The 23,406-nt window shown below is 42.5% G+C and overlaps 1 protein-coding gene across 1 annotated transcript; it reads right to left on the bottom strand.

Moving 5' to 3' along the window:
* Nucleotides 1–335: 335 nt before the first annotated feature.
* On the bottom strand, nt 336–13,472 carry Gem (GTP binding protein overexpressed in skeletal muscle). Its single transcript, XM_026383837.2, has 5 exons — nt 13,385–13,472; nt 11,661–12,000; nt 5,299–5,375; nt 4,347–4,551; nt 336–1,506 (listed from the first exon to the last, which is right to left on the bottom strand). Exons 2-5 carry the CDS (start codon nt 11,989–11,991, stop codon nt 1,229–1,231), a joined length of 891 nt encoding a protein of 296 aa, XP_026239622.1. The 5' UTR covers nt 11,992–12,000; nt 13,385–13,472; the 3' UTR covers nt 336–1,228.
* Between the last annotated feature and the right edge of the window lie 9,934 nt (nt 13,473–23,406).

Here is a 23,406-nt window from a genome sequence, read left to right as displayed (position 1 = left end):
TGTCTTTTTAAAACAGATATTTACTGGGCTATTGCTAATGAGAAAATGAAACAACAGAATGGTTTATTTTTTTTTCCTCTCCGGAATATGTTTTTTTAAAAAAACATATAAAAATAATCGTGATCATCTTGTTTGGGCAAGAAAACAGAATGTCTTTGTTTTCAAAGATTTTATTTCTTTTATTATAAGACATATAAGGTAAAAACTTGTATATTTTGAAAAAGATAGAAAATGGTAATAAAATGGACATTTTTCTTATTAAGAAATATGTTCATAAATATGCTTTATCAAATGTTAAAATGGTTATTTTGCAAAATAATAATAAATAGAGCAGAGCTGTAGCATACAAGGGCTAACTCAAAATACTGGAAGTTTTTATATATTTTATAAAAATTTAGCCTTTGATTCTATTTAAAAATTTGGCATTTTATACTCCAGGTTATCAATAATTCAGATTTTAAAAATATTTTTATGTTAGCTCCATGATTTCAAAAACAATGAAACACAAAAGGTGATTTTACTAAGTAGAATTTGTTGAAAATAACCTTCCCCTAAATAAAAAATTGTAAGACACATAAGATACATGTTTTGAACCTATAAATGGTACACACATTAGTTCCCAATACCACAAATCTCTGTAAGCATTACACAAAAATTGTTAGCTTAAGCTTTAGTTTCCAGCAAGATCCATCATTTCTTTTCACAGTTTGATGGAGCATTGATAGTCATGACCATGATGAGCCCAGTTCTTACAATTCTAGCTCCATGGAGATAAGGTACATGGACAGTTCTCCCCCTTTGAATAAATCCTTTCAGTGTTCCCATGTTCGTTTATCACCCAATGGCCTCGAATTCACAAGAACACTGGGCAAAATTTTAGTGATGAAAAGCTCTTGTTCTAGGCATTCTTTTGTAAGCTTTGATTCTCTACTATCCAAAGGAGCAAAAAAAAAAAAAAAAACTCATGTGAACACCAAACATGTCCCATAATGAGCATTAAGTGTCCACTTAGCAAAGTCAGCCTTTTTCCATAAATAAATACTAATTGTTTACAAAGATCTTTCATTTCCCATGCATTTTGTTGCCCATGAGGCTAACATATTCATTCCCAGCTGCATTGAGGGAAGCCACATCTAACAATACTTAAGTATTCAATCTAATATAGATTATTGGTCCCAGTGGCCTTTGACGATGTCCATCAGGAGGACATCTGGGTGATGCTTGGTGTCTAGAGCACAGAGAGGTCGTGGCAAGATTTGGACTTGAGCTTGAAGGCCATGTTCTTGTTGTTTTTGGCCACGATCTTGCCCCAGAAGCGCCGAGCTTTCCTGGGGATGCTCTCTCTCCGTTTCTGGTAAGCCAGCCGCCGCTCATTTTTCTCCTTGCTGTCCCGACGTAGGCGGACCTGCCGCACGATGCCCTCGAACAGCTCCTTCACGTTGTGCTGGACAGCCGCTGAGGTCTCAATGAACTTGCAGTCGAACACCACAGCACATGCTCTCCCTTCTGGTAAGGAAAGGCAGAGGACAGTGTCAGGGGTCTGTAGAGTGTGATCGCACCCAGCATGCAGCGAAGCTGGATGATTCCCACAAAACTGTCCTCAGGGTAACTCTAGGTCAGTGCTATAAGCAATGAATAGAGGGGGCCACTATAACACATGCCCTCCCAGGGCACAAATAGAAGGACAGAGTCCCACAAGAGGATCCCTGAAAGCAGGGGAGATTATCTTCAGATCTGTTCACCAGGAATTGACTGTGTGAAGGTCCAATTGCATCAAATATAGCATACTAATTAGAACATAAAGCCATAGCCTGAATTTATTATGGACTCACTACATTTCAAGAAGTAGGCTAAATTCTTTATAAACACTTTTTCAATGATCATAACAATCTTGGAAAATACATTATTATCCCCCATCAAGCTGGTGAAGAAATTGGGGGCAGGGCTCTTTTTAAAACTTGTCAGAGTTCACACTGCCTGCAAGTGGCTGTGAATCCAGGTCAACTTAAATCTCTAATCCATATGCTTTCTCCTGACTCAGTTTCCTGAACTGAGAATTAGAATGCTACCATTTGACTTTCCCCTCTTTTTTATTTTTATTTATTATAATTTGTTATAGATGACAGCAGAATGCATTGCAATTCATATTACACAAATAGAGCACAATTTTTCCATGTCTCTGGTTGTACACCAAGTAGAGTCACACCATTCATGTCTTCATACATGTACTTAGGGTAATGATTTCCATCTCACTGCACTGTCTTTCCTACCCCTATGCCTCCTCCCTTCCTCTCTCTCCCCTTTGCCCTATCTAGAATTCATCTAATCCTCCCATACCCCACCCCTTCAACCACATTATGAATCAGCATCCTTAAATCAGAGAAAACATTCAGCATTTGGTTTTTTGGGATTGGCTAACTTCACTTAGCATTATATTCTCCAACTCCAACCATTTTCCTGCAAATGCCATGATTTTATTCTCTTTTAATGCTGAATAATATTTTGTTGTGTATATATACCTAAATTGAGAATTAGGATTTTACCACTTGATTTTCTTCTCTTAAAAAAAAAAAAAGCTATAGGGGTTTTTTAAATATATTTTTTTTTAGTTGTCAATGGACCTTTATTTTATCTATTTATATGCGGTGCTGAGAATCTAACCCAGTGCCTCACACATGCTAGGTAAGCACTCTACCACTGAGCCACAACCCCAGCCCTATGATACTTTTTTTTAAATGAGGTTTTTCATTTACATCAAACTATTCAAGCTTCTCTGGAACAAACTCAATTTCAAATATTTCATTATGTTCAATGATCACATGTCCTAATTCCAGTTTGGAAAGTAATGATTTTTGTGGACAATCATGTCACAGAACTAAGACATTCCCAACAAGTTGAGTACACGGTCTTGACTGGGTTGGTTTTCTTTTCTCCAGAGCAGGGTCTAGCAATGCTGCATTTTACTTTCACATGGTACAAAGGACAATCTGTATTAGGTCAATATCTCAAGAGTCCTATAAGCACTTGGGTGTCCACTCAACAAAGAGGAAGTATCCTCAAACATAAGTGTGAAAAAGTATGAAAAACCATCAGATTAATGCCTTAGCTGAAATTTAGAAGCAGGGGATAGGGTGAGGAAGTTATTTCTAGGGCTTGGAGGAACCAGTAACAGCCAGAATAGAATTCTTTTTCTCAATGAAACTCTTTCCCACAATTGCCCTAAATCAGAGTTCCCCATCCTTCTTGCATAAAGATGTTCTTTTCCCCGCTGGGCACAGTGGTGTATGCCTGTAATCCCAGTGGCTCAGGAAACTGAGGCAGGAGGTTCCCAAATTCAAAGCCAGCCTCAGCAATGGTGAGGTGCTAAGCAACTCAGTGAGACTCTGTCTCTAATAAAAAACAAAATTGGGCTGGGGATGTGGCTCAGTGGTTGACTGCTCCTAACAGTACCATCACCCCCCCCCCAAAAAAAAAAAAGATGTTTTTTTCCCTTCCTTGAACCCTGGGAGGACAAAGAGAAAAGTTTGGAGACTGCCAATAAATCCCTGAGGATGGCATTTCAAATTACCAGAAGGTGTACATTATTTAGCAATTCCTTTTATAATTTTAGAGCTACAGATGTGATAAGAGTAGGTTAATTTTATAACCTAGGGCATTTCCATTTTGTAGATGTGTGTGTCATGTGTTTCATTAAATCCTAGCTTGAAAGCCTCAGTTCATGTCTCTGTTGAGGTGAAGTATTCAGTCCATTGCAAGGAGGGTTCTCTCCCATGTAAAACAAGAGAATTTTCTTGTTAATGTTTCTAAGTTCTATAATGCTCCCATTTTCAGCTAGTTTAAAAATAAAAGACATCCTAATAGGGCCAACCAGGTATTTTTTCAGAGTAAGAAAAAGAAGTTTCTAGAGTGGCTTAGGAGGATTATCATAATGCATTCATGGAAAACCACCAACATAACCCAGGTGACATTCAAGTTTACTGTTAAAAGTAATATGTAGTTGTCTTGTACAGAGGTCAAACTAATCTGAATAAGAAGAAAAATGCTCTAAAAAATATAGAAGGAATAAAAAGAAAGAAAAAATAAAAAGTCCCTGAGCATGATTTCTTCCCTAAAGGAATTCCAGGAAACCTCTTGGGGTGAGGAGATTGGACTCCTGTAGGAAAACCAGATGGACAAGGTAGATCAACCAGCAGGAGATAACTGCTGGGGACTGGAGCAGTCTTGGAAAGTACAGGAGTATTTTTATGGAGCATTTTAATGAGTCCCTGGTGCCAGCCTCATGAAAGAGAAAGGAAAGAGCATGTGGGCAGGGGCTGTTTCCAAGGCACTGGTACCACCCCTCTTACCTGATACAGACACCTCCCGGCACCGAACTAGGTCACTTTTGTTGCCAACTAAAATGATAGGAATGTCCTCTGTCTGCCGGGCCCTGCGGAGCTGTATTCTCAACTCAGATGCCTTCTCAAAGCTCGCTCGATCTGTGATGGAGTAGACAATCAGGTAGGCATCCCCGACTTGCATGCAGTGGTCTTGGAGCCATTCATTCTCCCCCTAAAGAAATGAAAAGATTTTCTATGAGCTCAGGGTGACCTGGGAAAGAAAGTGTCATTTTGCAAAGAAATCATATGTGTATCCTAAAGTACCTTTGCTGATAACAGAAGGGAAGAAAACTGCTTCAAACTCCTCAAAATCCTTTGAACTTCCACGCCTGTGAGATGTTGGGGCTGTGAAGATTGCTAGCCTGTATGATATTTGTGCCCAAAAGTGTTTACTCTCCTATTTCTTTTACAGCTTGAGTTGATAAATTACATAATTGCTCTGCCATACGGTATTTCTAACTTCCCCCCAAATTCCTTTTCCTTTTCCAAGGAATAAAATTAAGAAACCTTTGGTGAGGAGGGTTCTCAGTAAACAGAAGTTCTCGCATATATGCTCAGCAGCACAAAACCTTTGAAAAGTAAATGTTGAAGACTAGTGTTGAGAATGTCAACTTCATACAAGATGGTTTTATGTGGTTGGAAAGTAACTCCCATGCTTGTTTGAACTTTCCCTAAAACAAATACACTTTTTGTGTTTTTTTAATAGAACTAAGGGTGGAACACTGCCACTTGCTTGTTATTCAGAGCTCATCTGTGAATGACCTGTTCCTTAGATCAGTTCTGTTCTTCAGAAGTAAATGCTTTTAATCAAGGAAATGAGCCCACCTCTTCTGTGTAGAACAAGGTCACCCTCACACCAAATAGCCTGTTCAAGGGCAAGCCCAAGAACTCTCTGAGAGCTTGAACAGGTTCGGCATACCTTATTTTCCCACATGTCCAGCAGTATAATTGTGGCACTTTCCCCATCAACAATCAGGGTGCGCTCATATGTATCTTCTAGAAAAGAAAGAAGATTGATATTAAATTGATATTAAACTCAGATAAATATGCAACACTTTGACATAAGGGGGCCATGCATAAAGTTATGCTAAAAAACACACTAAATAAGCCACTGACTAAGTAGATACGCAGATATTTGCAAAGACAAATTGCTTTTTGTCATCTTCAACAATATACGGTGGCTATTCCTCTAGTATTTAGTAAGCAGATCGCCTGTATCTTTCAAATGTGTACCACTAAATCAGTTGAATTAAAACATCTTCATTTTCATTGTTCCTCAAACTCTATAAAGGAAAACCACTTATGAAAGTAAACTCACATAAGAGCCTTTGACTCAGGTTTAATGGATGAGGCTATGAAAAAGTATTAACTGTAACCCCATTTTTCATAAGCCTTACATGGAAATCCACTGTACCTACCAGTGGATGGTTCCAGAACATTCACTGGCAATTTCATGAGTTTGAGCTCAGAGATATTTCTCCTCCTTGGAGAAGTGGGGGGAAAAAAATCTTGAGACTATCCTGTTTGGCCTATAGTTTTTTTGTTTGTTTGGTTGGTTAGTTTTTTTTTTTAATATTTATTTTTTACTTTTTTGGCAGACACAACATCTTTGTTTGTATGTGGTGCTGAGGATCGAACCAGGGCCGCACGCATGCCAGGCAAACACGCTACCGCTTGAGCCACATCCCCAGCCCCTTTAGTTTTTTCATTCCTTAAAATAATAACAACAAGGGCTGGGGCTGGGGCTCAGTGATAGCACATTTGCCTGACATATGTGAGGCACTGGGTTTGAGTCTCAGCACCACATATAAATAAATAAAAATAATGTTCCATCAACAACTAAAAAAAAAATTAAGAAAAAAATTAATTAAAAATAATAATAACAACAACAACAAGAGTAACTCAGTTCTCTAGGACTAGATGAGCTTACTTTCTATCTTGGATACAGCAGAAGCACAGCCTCCAGTTCTACTTGGTAATGGAAACTTCCTCCCTGCACTTGAGCCCAGATTGAGTATAGGTGAAAGGTGAACACAGTACAACGGGCCAAAGTAGCTCCAGTCTGGAAAAATCCATTGGGGTGGCACCATGGGGTCTGCTTGGATTTTTGCAAGAAGGATTCCCCATCAACCCCAGTTGATCCCATCCTACTCTGTTTTCACAATGTGATTTCCTATTTTGAATTTCATCATTTGAAAATTATGACTTTTCTAATTATTTACCATTACTCTCATTCATCCTTTTGCCTAGAATCTCTTCCCTCAGATACCAGCAAGTCTTGTCCCTTACCTTAACCTTCTGGGGAGGTATCCCTAACCATCCATTTGAAATCTCTCTTTACCTCTCACTAAAATTCCCTACTCTATCTCCTGCTTTGTTTCTTATTGGCATTATTACATGCAACACATGTATCTTTCTTAAATTTTAGCATTTGTTGCTTCCAACTCTCCAGAATGTAAGGGCAGAGATTTGCATCTGTGATGTTTACTCTGCCCCGAGCACCCAGGACAGTGCCTGGCACATTGCAGGTGCTCAGTAAAAATGTGTTCAATGAATGAATGAATGATATACACAGCATTGTGGTTATGAACACAAGCCAACCTGAATCAGAATCTGGTTTCATCCCTAATTAAGTATGTGGCTCTGGACCACTTACATAAATCCTCTGAGGCTCGGTTTTCTTCATTTACAAAATGAGATTGATAACCATATCTCCCCCTTACGACTATGTGACAGTCACATATATTAAGCCTGAACACAAAGTAGAAACTTAATAAGTGTTAGCTCTTATCATCACTTTCTCACATGCAAGAAGCTGGTTTCTGCCACAACCAGAATTTTTCTACTACAGATAAATCCTAGCCTAAGAGTGCTGTGGTTGGGGATCCAGGGCACCTCTTGTTTTACAACAGAGGTTTGTTGGTTTAGTGTTTCTTTACCTAAGAACTGGAACCAGGAAAGGGAAAGGAAAGAAAACTCAGACAGGGGGAAGTTAACCAGTGTCATTAGCAGGAGTAACTGTTTCCCACTGGGGGTTTACAAATCTGTTGTGCCCTCCTATTTGCTGCATCCATCCTGTGCCCCATGGAGGAGCTCACAGCGGGATGCAGTTTGGCTTACTGGAGGGCAGGGCCTCATGAACCCAGGGCTCAGACTCCTACAAGCCAAAGGAAACTATAGCACCTGCCCAGCTCAGATGAGTGGGAGGGGAGATCTGACTGTCCCCTACTAGCACAGAGTGTTTATTTTTTCTTTTCTCTAAATACCCTCCCTGCACTCAGAAAACTCCCAGGAAGGCACTTTCTCTGCCTTCAGTCACCACCAAAAGCAGGTACAGGGAGATTTGCCTGATTGTCCAAGTCGTTATAGAAACATAGCATGTTCCAACAGCTGAAGACCAAAGCAAACTCCACATTTCTCTTGGACTGAGAGATGTCAGAACATGTGTAGAGAAACAGTGGGCTAAGAATTATAGCTGTGAAAGTGGAAACAAGATATTTTGCTGTTCTGGAAGTTTCCTGACAGGATCATTCTATCTGGCCTGACCTCTGCCTGAAAATCACAGTTTTGGAGACCTGAGAGCCTAAAACAGTACATCCCCTCCTTCCAGTTTGGGTTTATATCCCTCTGGCCCGGTGCACTGGGGACTCTCCTGACACTCAGAGTCCTGCTCAATAGCCTTCTACTAACTAAGTGCCTATAACCAAAGCTCTAGGTTTCTCTTCCTCCCTTAGTCCTCAAGCAATCTTTTAACCTCTCCAAGTGCTGATTGAACAAACTGAATAAAAGAACAGGAAATTCTAGAAGAGCTCTTGGAAATTTGCAAGGGCTTGTCCAGGATGTCCTCGTTTCTTTCATGTTCTGTGTGAATGCTGGGGGTGTCCTGGCACACTGCAAAGCAAGAGACGTCGTCCTAGTGGAGCCCAGGAGATTCTAGAGGGGGCCACTGTGCTCAGTGGCCATTTTCCCTGGAGCAGTGCACCTCAGCTTATCTTTTCCAATCTGCTCCCACCGACAAAAACTCTCTCCCTGACCAAATTTGCATCATGAACCCTCTTCTTGGCTGGAGTTTCCATATCTGTCCTTGTAGAGTCCAGTTTTAATCAGAATCCTGCTGAGTCAGATTAGTGACACTTCCCCAGCCTCGATATCTGATCAAATTCCTCATTTCCCCCACCTTTGATGTCTAAGTCGTTGGCCTGGCTCCAGTAAGAATTCCCCTCATTTCAATATTTCTTCTTGGTGATTTTCCATCCACAGACCCTCCCAACCTGTTCCTTTGTTATAAATCACCACTTGTTCTTATTATATTTGGACTTGAGTCCAATCTCTCTCCCTTACTGCTATAGTCCTGAATAGTCTCTCCATTATGTACATTTTTCTTTAACATCCTTCCCCCCGCCCCCCCAGGTCTCTCCTGCCCAAGACTGGCTGGAGGCCTGCAGGTAGAACCTGCAGAGCTGCTGTCTCACACTCCAGAAGAGGCTCCTATAGCCTCTCAAAGGCTCTGAGGCTCCAGCATCTCTCCCACCCAAAAACTTTCAACTACATTCAGCTTTCAGAGACCAAGAGGTACCAAGGAATCTCGGAAGAAACGCTTGCTCTAATGAACGGTCCTCTCCTCTATTGGCTCATGTCTCCTCTGCACATCTGAAAGGGCCCCAGGCAAGAATGACAAGAGGATAGGTAGAAAGGGAACAGGAACTTAGAAGTGATGAAACCAAAGTTCTGGAGAATAAGCACACAGGAAGGAAACGGCAGGTCCAGAATCTATGGTAAGTACATTTATTCCACATTTCCTATGTGCCAGCACTACACTACCTGCTTACACTACCTGCTTAATGTCTGCTCTTTTAATTCGTATAATGCCCTAGGAAGTACTATCCCGATGATATTAATGAGGAGGTTTCAGGAGGTTAAGGCATTTGTCCAAGAGCACCCAGCTAAGTCTGTGTCACGTTGGGTCTAAGCCCACTCATCAGACTCCACACCCAGTGCTCTTTCCTGCACTCCCCTGCAGGTTCAGTGCCTTCACACCTAGAATAGCACTTCCAAATCCTAGGGGTCTTTAAGGTGCAGCTCAGACAGCACCTCTTCCCTGAAGCCTCTTCTGATTTTCACAGTCTTTTCTCTGAATTCCACTTTCTCACAACCTGTTCTCCTTGCAATTTTTCTACAACATTTACCACATCCTAGTGTCATCTACAGTTGATGTATGTCTGACCTCCATGGCACACTGAGAGACCCTCTATGGAGGACATTTGCATGTCCCCAGGACATTTGCATGTCCCCAGAGTGACTCAAGTTTTATGTATATGTTCAGTAACTGTTTATAAATGAATGAATGGCATTAAATGTACACAGAGAGTCATAAGATTATCACAATATAATTGTAACAGCATCCATCTTTATTGGGAAAAATAAGGATAAGAAAATTGTATATTCTTTTTCTTATGGTTAATTCTGGGTGGGGGGAGAGAAAAACAATGTAGGAGTGTGCCTTGAAAAACCTCCCTCGTGGGAAACACAAAGCCAACTAGTGATTCCAACAGGGCTTATATATAAGGAATATAATCCTAGACGGTATAAATTAAGTTACTCGAACAGGATATGTAAGATAGTAGCACTTGTCAAAGATTCTCAGTTTAAGGACGTAAGAAAAAGATTCTCTCTCTCCTTATATCCCTCTTATCTAATAAAGAGGTTTCCCAAATGCAGAAGGCTGCCTCCCAAATTCCAGGTATGAATCATTCTTCTCAATACTTTATGCTTACTATCCTCTGGATATACACCATCCCATTCTAATGAACAAACATTTTTGAAAGTCTATTATTCACTCCTTCAATCCCTCCCTCTTAAAAACAAACAAACTCTGTCAGTGGATGAGAGAGTTATCAATCCTTAATTCCTTCAATCCTCAAAACACACTATTGCTACTTCTTAAATAACCTAATAATTTTAAATTAATTTCACCCCATTCTAAATTATAGCCACTGACACAGAGCTCCTGAGAGGGTACAGTGTGGTTTGCCCATCTTGGGGTACCCCAGGGCTGTCTTCTAGACACAGATACCCACCAGCCTTCACAAGGAAAAGAGAATCAGCAATATAGCACCAGTCCTGCGACTCTGGGATAGGCAAAGCCCAAAGTAAGAGAGAAATTGATATTACATCAGTGAGTCATCATTTATAGCCCAGTTCCTGAGCTGCCTCTTGAAGCAGTGAACTCCCTGACACTGACACAGTCCAGAAGAATAAAACCTTTAGACAGAATGGGCTGATGTATTGAGGAGTAGGATTCATATGCATCAGATGGGGAGGAAATGTGAGTCACCACTAAGCCATCTTCCTACCCCGGAAGTCTGTGATTCGGTTGTGTGTTACAGCTGGAAATATGGACAAACCATGTGACTTGGGTACACTGGACAGTTCTTCCTTCATTTCTAATAGTAGTAAATAGGGACACACAGCTACCCCAGTTACATGTGCTAAGATCAGTGCTGTAGTTGGAGGACACTGTATGGATACCACTGGCTGTTAGGATCCTCATATTCCATCGCAGAATATAAGGCTCTCCTTTTCCTGTTATTAAGGAATACATGCATTTATGAGATAATATTGTCACAAAACAATTTTAGAAATAGGGCTTCAACAAGTAAATATTTGAAATTATATTGTACAGGGAAAATTATCTTGGAAAAACTATAAGACTCCATACAAAGTATTCATCATCATTGTCATTATTTCAAATTTTTTAAAAAAATATTGTATTATTTCAAATACAGATTTTGAACTATTTTACACCAGTAAGTCTTTAATATTGGTGGAAACAGGCTGGTAAATATACTCAAACAGTTTGTTGTTGTTGTTGTTGTTGTTGTCGTTGTTGTTATTGTTTTAATCAGTAGGTATAACCATGGGAAAAGGCTATACCTGTACTGAGCTCTTGGAATCTGATCCAGGACAGAGTCAGCAAGAGCAAGAAGTGGGATCCTGAACTCTGGCTCTGTCCTCTTTAATCAGCCTCCCTCAGACCCTTCCGATTAGGAATCTCAGAAACTCCCTTATGGCTCAGGTTCAATAGACTTTGGTCTTATCTATAAGCATTGTCATTTTCTTGTCATGAGGGCCTATGCCAGGGCCCTTCTGGGGACTCAGCTTCCCATCCAGTGCCAAGAAGGCATAACTTCAGCTCCCAAGTCTGCAGATAAATGACCCTCTGACTCTTTCTGCCTGGATCACTGCTAAGAGACAGAAGCCCACCAAGCCTGAGACACCTACCTCCCAGCACCTCGCAGTCGCTGTCCAGGCTGTCGTGCACGCCTGCAAAGATGTTGGCCAGGGTGGACTTGCCTACCCCCTGCTCCCCTATGAGCACCACGCGGTAGTAGGTGTTCCCTGACTCCGAGGAGATGACAGAGTCGGTAGAGTCAGAGGACCAGCTCCGCCGGCAGTGGTCCTCAGGGTTGGCAGAGTGGTGGTTGCGATGGTTGTATGGGTGGGGCTCTTTCTGGACCATCAGATGCCTGCCATCGGCTGGGATGCTCCAGCGCTGCTGCTGTGGCTGCATGCCCACAGTGCCCTGGCGCATGGTGACATTATTCAGAGTCATCGTGGGGTCCTAGGGAGCAAAACAGCCAAGATGCCAACATTGGTGAAGATGAGTGAACTTATGAGTGAACTCAGGGGACTTAAACACTGGTCAGTCATTAGTGATATTCTATGAAATGGGTACAAAATCAAGTATCATTAAGGAACATCAAAGAAACAGCCTCCAAATCCCAACAAGCCAGGCTTTCAAATAGGGAGACACACACACACACACACACACACACACACACACACACACAATTAGTAACCATGTCCTCAGGCAGACTGTCAATTGCACAAGAAAAAAAAAAGTACCATTAACATCGCCCACTGCCCATAAGCTTCCTCCATCCTCAAAGAAGACTTGGGGTCTCCACTCTAAGCTGGCCCAGAGGCAGTTGGAAGGAAACCACAGCCTCCAGAGATGGCTTGAAGAGCAACAAGTCAGGGCTGCTGGGGACCAGCTGGCCAGGTTAGCTGCTCTTTTCTAAACATGGCTCTTAATTGCACCAGCGTTCTGCAGGCTTGTGTGCCTCAGTGGGAAACACGTGGCAATGACATCACTCCCCCTGGCTGGACTGGACAGGCACTTATGGGAACTTCCATGTTTAGTAAAGTTGCCCTGATGCTCTCCAGCTGCCTGAAGAGACCGTTATTTGAGGAGTGGGGGCAATTTCTGTTTGGGGTTTATGCCTCAGTTCTGCCCTCTTGCCCACAGACACCACCTTTAAGGCATTCCAGCCCCAAGCCTAGTCATTCCAGCAGGTCACATTCAGATGTATCAAATTTGCAAAGTGCTTCACCCCCATCAAACCACATCCACTCCAAGATTTATTTAATTCCACTTCAGATTTCCACCTTCTTGAAACAAATCAGAAGGCCAAAGACTTTTCTAAACCACATCCACCAACTTCCTACAACTTTCCCTTTGCAAGACCAGGCACGGAGGGCTGTTCTCCCGGTCACTACTTGAGATCAAATAGAAGCATTCACATTTGAATCAGCAAGATCCACGGGAGAGTGACGGATGTACAAACCTCACACCCCACACTCCACACCACCATCCTTATCCACGCATCAGGACCACCGATCGATGGGGGAGTTTTTGACACCTTAAGGGCAGCCCCTTAGTGGGTCGACTTGCTTTCAAACAAGGAAAGTGTCATTGAGGGTTACCCGATGATCACACAATCGGCAGGAAGAGGTGACCCTCCTCCTGAACTGAACTAAGGAACCCGCTAAAGAGAAATGCATCCTTTGCAACTCAAGTTCTTTCCCCTATCAGAAAACCACAGCGCAGACAGCAAGTTCCAGGGGTTCCCTTAAACTTAGAAAGTTCTACGGGCTGGGAACGCCCACTCCCTGCCCTCCCGCTCCCCGCGCCGCTGGAAGAGCGCCTCGGGACGCCCCCTTACTTGGCTCCGCGGGGCCGGCAGGGTGGGCGTCCGCGAGTGGGTCCGCGTTGGGATGCCGGAGCCGCTGAGCACGGGGAGACTCCGCTGTGCCCGCCGTCCGAACCTGCAGCCTGCAGCCGCCGCGGCCCCGCGATTTATACGAGCCCCGCCGACCCGCGACGGGGCTTTTCCGTGACGTCAGCGCTCCCGCCGGGAGGGGGCGGCTCTGCAGCAAACTCGGAGTTGCAGCCACTTGGCTCAATCAGTTACTCGCAGTCATGTGACCCCCACCTCCCCCTTTAGAAAAAAAAAAATAATGACAGTTCAATCCTGGGTTTGCTTTATTTTGTTTTATTTTATTTTTACTAGGTGGAAAAATACACTTAGCGCTACTTAATCGCCCTTCCCAGCACAGCACTTGCCAGCTGTCGGGATAAAGGATGGAGGAAGAGACACATTTGAGTAGCGAGCCCAGCTTTGCCAAGAAAACAAGAATGAGCCGGTGTGCGCGGGGGACTTCAGCCTCCAGGATGGGGCTGCAGCCACCTCGAATGGTCTTTTGCACCACGGCAAACAGCCTCTTCCTCCCTCCTGTAACCTTCTCCCTGGATTGTGGGGAGCCCCACACTGCTTTGTTTTCCTTTTCTGGCTGGGACCCAGAGAGAGGTGAGGAAAGGGGAGGAGAGCTTATAAAGGGAACGTTTGGAAAATAACTGAATTAGGGACCCAAGCAGATAGTGCTATAGATTGCCGGCCCTCCTGCCCTGGGCCAGAATGCTCAGGTTCCTCAATAGGGGAATTTAATCACATCCCAATCAGCACTATCTCTGAACCAGGCTCCCTGGTATTGCTGGGTCTGAGGCTTGGAGCCAATACTTCCCAGCCATGGGGAGGAGCTCAAGCCCAGGAGGGACTCCTGTGAATAAAGGGCAAAGGATAATAACAACTACTACTGCCATTTACTAAGTACTTCCAAGGACCTATATTTGGTACTGTTTGGCCTCCAGGGACCTTTACTCCTTACTACAATTCTGCCATGTGACTAGATGGCTGTATCCACCATATGAAGGAGGAAAGCGAGGCACTGCAAGAGAAATTTTCCAAGGTCAGAGAGCTCCTATAAATGGCAGGGTCAGCATTCAAAACTTGGTATGCCTGACTTGCACTGCACCACCAAGGAAGGGATTCTGTGACCTCTTCCCCAGGACATAGGAATTTCCCAGATCCTTTCCAACATATCCATCACTTTTTCAGCCAGCTTCATCTCTGGGTTGGCTGGTGGCTCCAGGAGCAGCCAAAGGCACCAGTGCCTATTAGAGAGGCTAGACTCTGCTGTGTTAGTCAATTCCTATCCTGCGGACATTTATCGGCTTTGGGGATTATCTAAGTGACCAGCTGCTAAGACCTGCCAGTCCCCAAACTGGCAAAGTTGGAATTTGCACAGTAATGAAGACTTAGAGCCCCATAGTCTCAGGGGTCTAGCCCCAATCTCCTGCTTATTCTCTACATAAGGAAACTCTGGCTTGGAGGACTGATAGTCATTCAGTTAGGATATGGTAGAGTCAGAACTAGAATCTGGGTATTATAATTTTCTGAACTAGGCCCTTCACTTCTGTCAAATTTTTCTTCTGGGCTTAGCCCAAAGAGAATAGCTACAGCTGTGTCGGGGGGGGGGGGGAGACAAAAGAGAGACAGACAGAAACAGAGAGATCATTCCCAAGGGTATATCATTAAAATACATACAATTTGTGCACTATCTGCATTTCAGAATTATCCATGCTTTTTCCTTGCTAAACCTCTTGCTCTGTAAGCTGAAATATTAGGGGGGGGGGTAAAAACTAAGAATTAATCAGAGTTTATATCATATAGTCTCTCAATTCTTAGCACACTGATAAGAGCTTCACATTAATAAGAATCTATGGAGCTGGGCACAGTGGAGCACGCCTGTAATTCCAGCAGCTCAGGAGGCTGAGGCATGAGGATCACAAGTTTGAAGCCAGACTCAGAAAAAGGGAGGGGCTACAAATCTCCATCATGTTGGATTAGGTCCCAATTTCCTTAATAAACCTCCTATAGTGCAAGAATTAAAATCAAGAATCAATAAACGGGATGGACTTGAACTAAAAAGCTTCTTCTCAGCAAAAGAAAGAATCAGTGAGGTGAATAGAAAGCCTACATCTTGGGAGCAAATTTTTACCACACGCACATCAGATAGATGTATATAGGTAGATTAGTTCTTTATATATCCTAATCTCTAGGATATATAAAGAACTAAAAACTCTTAACACCAAAAAAAAAACCACACAAATATCTCAATAAATAAATGGGCCAAAGACCTGAACAGACACTTCTCAGAAGAAGATATACAATCAATCAACAAATGTATGATTGATTGTATATCTCTAGCAACTAGAGAAATTAAAATCAAAACTATTCTAAGATTTCATCTCACTCCAGTCAAAATGGCAGCTATTAAGAATACAAACAACAATAAGTGTTGGTGAGGATGTGGGGGAAAAGGCACACTCATACATTGCTGGTGGGACTGCAAATTGGTACAGCCAATATGGAAAGCAGTATGGAGAGTCCTTGGAAAACTGGGAATGGAACAACCATTTGACCCAGCTGTCCCTTTCCTTGGTCTATACCCAAAGGACTTAAAAACAGCATACTTCAGGGACCAGCCACATCAATGTTTATAGCAGCACAATTCACAATAGCTAAACTGTGGAAGCAACCTAGATGCCTATCAGTAGATGAATGGATATATATATATATATACACAAAGGAATATTATTCAGCATTAAAAGAGAATAAAGTCATGGTATTTGTAGGTAAGTGGATAAAATTGGAGAATATAATGCTAAGTGAAGTTAGCCCATCCCAAAAAACTTAATGCCGAACATTTTCTCTGATTTAAAGATGCTGATTTATAATATGGTTGGGGAGTAGGATATGGGAGGATTAGGGCAAAGAGGAGGGAGGGAAAAGGAGAGGACATGGGGGTAGGAAAGATGGTGAAGTGAGATGGGCATCATTACCCTAAGTACATGTATGAAGACATGAATGGTGTGACTCTACTTTGTGTACAACCAGAGATATAAAAAATTGTGCTCTATATGTATAATATAAATTATAATGCATTCTTCTGTCATATATAACAAATTAAAATTTAAAAAAACAGTGAGGGGCTAAGCAACTCAGTGAGTTTCTGTCTCTAAATAAAATACAAAATAGGATTGGGGATATAGCTCAGTGGTTGAGTGCCCCTGGGTCCAATCCCAGGTACCATACCCCCACACACAAACAAAAAGATCTATGGAGCTTGGGCAGTGTGGAACCCGCCATGCAGGTGTGGTGGGCCTGAGGCACTGTGAACCAAGGCACGATGACTTGTCACCCTTTAGCGGCCGCCCTTCACGGCCAGACCACGGTAGGAACACCTGCTATAGAAGACCACTCCATGCAGTGCTACAACCCAAAACCTGCAAGCATAGGCCATCCCATGACCTCACTTCCTGCTTCAGGCCTATGCTTGCAGGTTTTGGGTTGCAGCACTGCATGGAGTGGTCTTCATAGTGAGAAAATGGAAGTGGGGCAGATCTGAATGGAAGTTGGGACTCAAGAGGTGACCCATAGCATTAATACTTTTTCAAACCCTAATTAGCATAAATTTGGAACAATAGTAGTGATCCACATGCTATATAAACCCCTAGACTAGCACTCCCATGGAGAAAACATTCTATTGGGCCCTTCTTGCACCATAAGAGTTCTGTTCCTATTTCTAGTCTTTAGTAAATCCTACTCTTACACTCACTCATCCTGGTCTGTGGATTTCATTCTTCAAAATCACGAAAAAAGAACCCAGAAAAGGAAGAAATTGATAGTGAGCTGCTGGGATCTCCTGCGACACTAGAGGGCATGGCCCACCATTAAGAGCTGCAACACATCTCAGTTACAGAGCCCTGCAACCTTCTGCAGACCCCACCTGCCAGCAGAATCAGAGAAACTCCAGTCTCACCCACCAGCAGAAGTGGGGAACCAAGTTTCATCTCAAAACTCTGGTTTCACTATGGACTATTTTTCAATGGTATATGTAAAACACACTAAAGAAAATCAACTACAAAGATTGGGATTGGAAGGTGCCACAGGAATAGTGTGTTTGAATAAAAGGATCTGCACTTTTAATTTTCTGTCTCACAAGAAGCACAAATGAGAAAACAACTACTTAGGAAAATTTTCAACTGAACTGCAACTGTTGAATATTTAGAGAAAAGTCACAGTTGCACCTTACCAAAAGCACATTTGAGAGCCAAGCTACCTTGTCCAGGATTTCAACTCACTAGAACCATCTGAGGGTATGGAGCTAGCTGACAAAAAAAAAAAAAAAAAAAGTGAAATTTGGGCAGGTGGTGAAGAGGAGAAATTGGCAAAACATTGTCAATTCTTGTCTATGAATTATTCTTTGTGTATTTTCTCTGCCAGAATTTGAAAGCTTCCTCAAGTTCTAGCTAAAATGAGCCCTCAAGAGTAAAGCAAGGAGGCAGAACTTACAGCAACAAAAATAACTCACATTTACTGAGCAATATACAGGCCTTATCTCAGTTAATCCTCATCACCACTGCCGTTACTCATATTTTACGATGGAAATCCTGAGGAATCACATTGAATAACAGCTGATGGGTGGTAGAGCTATGCTCTCTGGGACCACAGTCTCAACCACTGTTCTATTTTAAATAGGGCATGCTTCAGCCCCTATACACACCCTAGCCCCATTAGTAAGAGGGGGCCTAGTCCCTTCCCAATAGCCTCAAAAGAGAATTTTTATATGTTGGTGAAAGTCCATCACATTTACTGGGCCACATTTTCCTGAGGGTTAGAGTTACTCTTCTCAAAGGTATGGGCCACACTTTTTCTCTCTCTCCTCTGGGCCCCAGGCCCTGGGTGAGAAGGTGAATTTGTGGTCCCTTAGGAACCTGCCCATCTTACTGTCACCATCGCTACTTTCTCATTGTGTAGCTTTAGCAACCAGATTCCGTGATCTCCAGTAGGATGAGAGATGGAGGAAAGACTGCACAAGGAGTAGGAGAACCGTTCAACTAGGGTTGTGAATAAGGGCATCGGGAGCTTGCATAATCACCAATATATTATTACTTTGAATACCATCTCTTGAAAACTCTAGAGGAGGAGAGATGATGGATAGGCCCAGGATCTCTACATGCCAAGATCTATGACACTGTTCTAAAAATTATAATTCTATTCTAAAAACAACAGGAGCATTCACTTATCTTTAACATGCTATGCTGCCCCACACCATAAGACTTACGACAACCAAAGTGGTGCTTACCTGTGCCATCAAGTAAAGGCTACTCAATGGTAGAGGTGACACCAAGCAAATGTTCTCTCCATTGTCTACTAACAAAGGTAGATTATAGAAACAGCACAGAGTAGGTGATAAAATAAATGGGTTTCCTTTTTCCCATCTCTTTTTAAATATTTATTGGTTAGCCTTCCATTACTATAATAAATACCTAAGGCTATTAACTTTTATTTCATTTTATTTTTTAATATTTTATTTTTTTTATAGTTGGACACAATACCTTTATTTTATTTATTTATTTTTATGTGTGCTGAGGATCAAACCCTGGGCCTCACAGGTTCCCCATGGTCCTTACTAATCCCTAACATTCTACTCCAACCAGCCTCTGTGGTTTATATAATCTACCTGACCCCTAAAGGCATTTGACTTTGTAATCCCTGCATGTGCTCAATGAAAATATAGGGGATTTGACAGAAAATCAAATTCAAACCTAGGCCCTGCCTCTTTTTAGCCTCATGATGCTGGGGATGTCACTGAACCCCAGAGACTCTGTTGTTCTGAGGACTAAAGACCCCCTGAATGTGGAAGTGCTTGTTAACCATGGAGCACAGACAGCATCAATGCAAGTGATTACAACCATGACGCAGGAGCCAAGGATTGGAGCTCTGCCACCTGCCCTTGGTTTTGCTGCCTCTTCAAGCTCAAGTTAAATGAATCCAGCAGAATTCAGGACACATGAGGTGGAGGGGAAAAGGTCAGGAAATGAACTCATAGTCAATGCTACTAGGAAAAAATAATTAGCAAGGAGAGTGGCATGGTTAAGTCCTTTGTAAACAAACTAGGCCTCCACCAGCCACAAAAACACTCAGGGGAGGAGCTGGGTGGGAGGCAGTGTGCAAAGTGTCTGAGCACAAAAGGAACCACCCACCCACTGGGGAATTCTAAAGAAGAAAAGAATTACTATATGGAAAATCATTGCTTTACAGAAGGAAGGGGTGGGGGTTCCAATTGCAAAATCAAGAGAGCCCTGATTAAGAGAAAATAAAGATGGAAGAAAAGATGGCTAAGAATAACCTCTCAACATCCAGAGGCCTGCAAGTTCCAGATGGACAGTCCTTCCAGCTGCACCCTCCTTCAGACCAGTCCCCCAACTTCTCATCAGACTCCTGCTGAGCAGATTTGATTTCCCATTGAAAAAAATCTTAGAGAGCACCCCTCCACTACTCCATTAGCTCAGCCTGCTGCAGATCTAGACAGCTAAAAAGGCAGAGATAGCCAGAGCCCTGCTTCAGAGTGCAGGGTGAGTACAGAGAGGGTGAGGGTGAGAAGCGCCTTGGGAGAAAGCAGGCATTCTCTTCCCAAATTCCTGCATTCATTCATTTAACACCCAAAAAACCATAGAGCATCTACTGTATGCAAGGATCTCTTTTAAGGGCTGGGAATAAAGTCCTTACACTCAAGAAACTTCTGTTCTGATAGAAGTAGTTGATTCATTAGTTAACTAATAAAGTATCACCACTCTAATTCAGTCAGTCATTCTTTGAGCATGGCACTCTGAGCCTCAGTTTTATAATCTGCAAAGAGGGGGTGAAAATACCAGAGAGGGAGTATAAAGTAGCACTGGGAGCATGCCCAGTAAGAAGTCCAAAGATGCTCGGACAAGTGAAAATGTGAACAAGAGAAGTTCCCATGCCCAGCTGGTGGGAGTACAAGTTCATATAGCCACTTAGAAGGTCAAATATCAACAACCAAGATGTTTATATCCTTTGCCACCCAGAAATTCCATTTCTAATATAAATTACACAAAGAAATAAATGCACAGATGCTGGTGAAAGCACTGTTGGCAATAGCAACCATCTGAAATTGCCCAGTGAAAATAATTAAACAATGTTACATCAATGAGTACAGAGGGGGCACATGCACACACAGGTCAGCCTCCTGCATAAGACAGGGAGCTACAGGAAGGCAAGACTATATTATGTGCATCTCTAAATCTCAACTCTTAAAAGCAAACCTGGCCCACGGTAGGTTCTTAATATCTGTCTTTTGAAAACCAAATAAATGAACAGCATGCTCCATCCACCTTATCCAGTCAGCTGTTTAAAACTCCCTCATTCCAACATCACACAATGACCCTTCAGCAGGACAGATCTCTTTCAAGAGGTCTGAATGCAATGGGCTTCCACACAGAGGAGCTGAGTGGCTCCACAACTACGTGCTGGGCCCCTGCTGTGAGCAAGGACACATGTGAGATGCTATGCAAGGTCCACAACCCAGGGTATAACAAGGCCTGATTACTGAAGGAGCTCAGGACCAGAGGACATAGAGATGTGCACACATGCAATGTGTTCCCATGCAGAATGTGAGATGCTGCGTTAGACGTGACACAAGTAATGGGAGGGAGTGGTGACCACATGGTGTCTCCTGTAGGAGGGCCTTCTCTTCCCTCCAGCATGCCTGTCTGGGCCCCTGCAGCACACTGTTGTCATCTCTCTTGGGAGAACAGCATTGAGAACCTTCTGGCCAGCTCCTCTCCTGGTACATGTCCCTTCCAATGGAGAGGGTGACCTTCCTGATTGGAGAGATCAGAGAAGAAACTGAGCATGTGAAATAGGCCTTCTTACTTCTTGCTCATCGGCAGAGTGCCTCTTGGAGGGATGATTTCTTTTCCTCTTGCTATCCTTCCAGCAGCACACAGCTGTGAGGAGAGAGGTATGTAGTTGTGTTCTATGTGAACAGTGTGGCAATCTCTGTGAACGGCCTTTCAGCAGCACTTTCTGCCCCTCTTCCCTTTAAGAGGTCTGTTTAGGTACTAGATGGAGAGCCTATGGCATCAGAAGATGCGTCATGATTGGTCTAAACCAGCCAAGGTACGCCATCTCCTTTGCCAAAAATTGTTGTAAATATGGGCACATGATCCTGCTTTGGCCAATAACATGCAAAGGGTATCTCTTTGAAAGCTCCTGGGAAGGGACCTCCTAACTAATAAGAGAAAACCTCCTTTGCCATCCCACCTCTTTCTGACTCACAATCTATGACTTAAGAACCTTGGGGTTTGTCACTCACTCAAACTCCAACTTACATGAAGGTGGGGATCATACCTGACTCACTTATCACTGCTCAGTCAGTGTCTAACATAGTGCCTGGCTCATAGCTGGTATTTAATAATTATTTTTGAATAATAAAGAATGAGAGGTGGCACATATGAATAATCCCAGCTGCTTAGAAGGCCAAGGCAGGAGGGTCACAACTTCAAGACCAGCTTGGACTATTTAGCAAGACCCTGTCTCAAAATAAAATTTGAAAAAAGTGGCTGAGGATGTAGATAGTGGCAGAGTTCTTGCTTAGCAAGTATGATGCCCTGGGTTCAATCCCTAGAGCCAGAGAGAGAGAGAGAGAGAGAGAGAGAGAGAGAGAGAGAGAAGCATTGAGATCTTCTTTCCATATTCTAGGTACTATGAAAATGAATTATCTCTTTTAACCCTCATGAGTACCCTATGAGCAAGGTACTTTCACTCATGAATAAACTAAAACAGAAAATGTGTTTAACTTGCCCAAGGTCAGACAACTAGAAAACTTCTGACTCCAGAGACCATAGACTTAACCCAGTAGGTCATTAGAAGCCACCCATTCAACAATTTAACTCAGTGTGAATTCCATCCCCAGCACCACATGAAATACCTTTTACATGCTGGCCTCTAGGAATACATGGATACACAAGAGAGAGTCTATGTACAGATGGTTGGGAAGAAAACCTGCTCAATTAGTAACATTTATAGCTGTCCTTCAAATATATAACAACAAATTCCATCAATATGTACAACTGTAATGCACCAATAAAATAAAAAAATAGCTGTTTTTTATAGACCCTGGTGTTTTACTAAGTGATGTGCTTTTATTATCTCATTTAATTTTCTCAACAGCCCTATGTTGTCATCATTAATACTATCCCCGTTTTACAAATAAGGAAACCAAGGCATAGAGACATTAAAATATCTTACCCAGGATCACACTGCTCAGTTATAGAGCTGTGGTTTATACTCAAGCAATTTGACTTCTGAATGGGAGCCATTATATCCAAAATGACCATTAACCAACATTACAAAGTGACATGTCAGATACTATCACAGAGGTGCATGTTCAGAATAGTGAAGGCAATGAGAAAGACATGATAAACTATGCTTGAATGGGTCAGAGAAAAGTCCACAGAGAAAAATTCAGTTCTTCATGTGTTTTATGTATGGAGAGAAAATGACAGGGGAGTGTATTTGTGTGTTTGCACATTGGGGTTGTATACGTATTTATGTGTATGTTCTAGGCATCTGCATATCCCACTATGAGGACAGGATATGTATATACAAAAAAAAAAAGCACACACAAAGACCATTTGGAATGGCTGTGAAACAGGTAACTGTGAGGGAAATTAGAGAGAGAGGGTAGGGGGAGGCAGACAGAAAGGTGGGTCAGGGTCCTTAATAAATACTTAGCTATAAAAGAGCCCAATGCCCTGTTCAGTCTCACAGGGATAGTATTAATGATGACTCAAAGTTCTAGCATAAGCTAAGGTAGAGAGCAATCTCCCAAGGCGCAGAAGCAAAAAAGGGGAAGCCAGCTCCATCAGCCTTGAGGTTCATTATGTGTAGGTACACATCAACCCTTTCCCATCTACAGACCAGAAAGTGCCCAAAACTTTTATGAGAAAGCAGCTCCATAAAATGAAGCT

Source organism: Urocitellus parryii, chromosome 7, assembly GCF_045843805.1.
Source record: "Urocitellus parryii isolate mUroPar1 chromosome 7, mUroPar1.hap1, whole genome shotgun sequence".
Taxonomy (NCBI): Eukaryota; Metazoa; Chordata; class Mammalia; order Rodentia; family Sciuridae; genus Urocitellus; species Urocitellus parryii.
The sequence above is the reverse complement of the archived record's forward strand: the minus strand, read 5'-3'. Positions and strand labels throughout refer to the sequence as shown.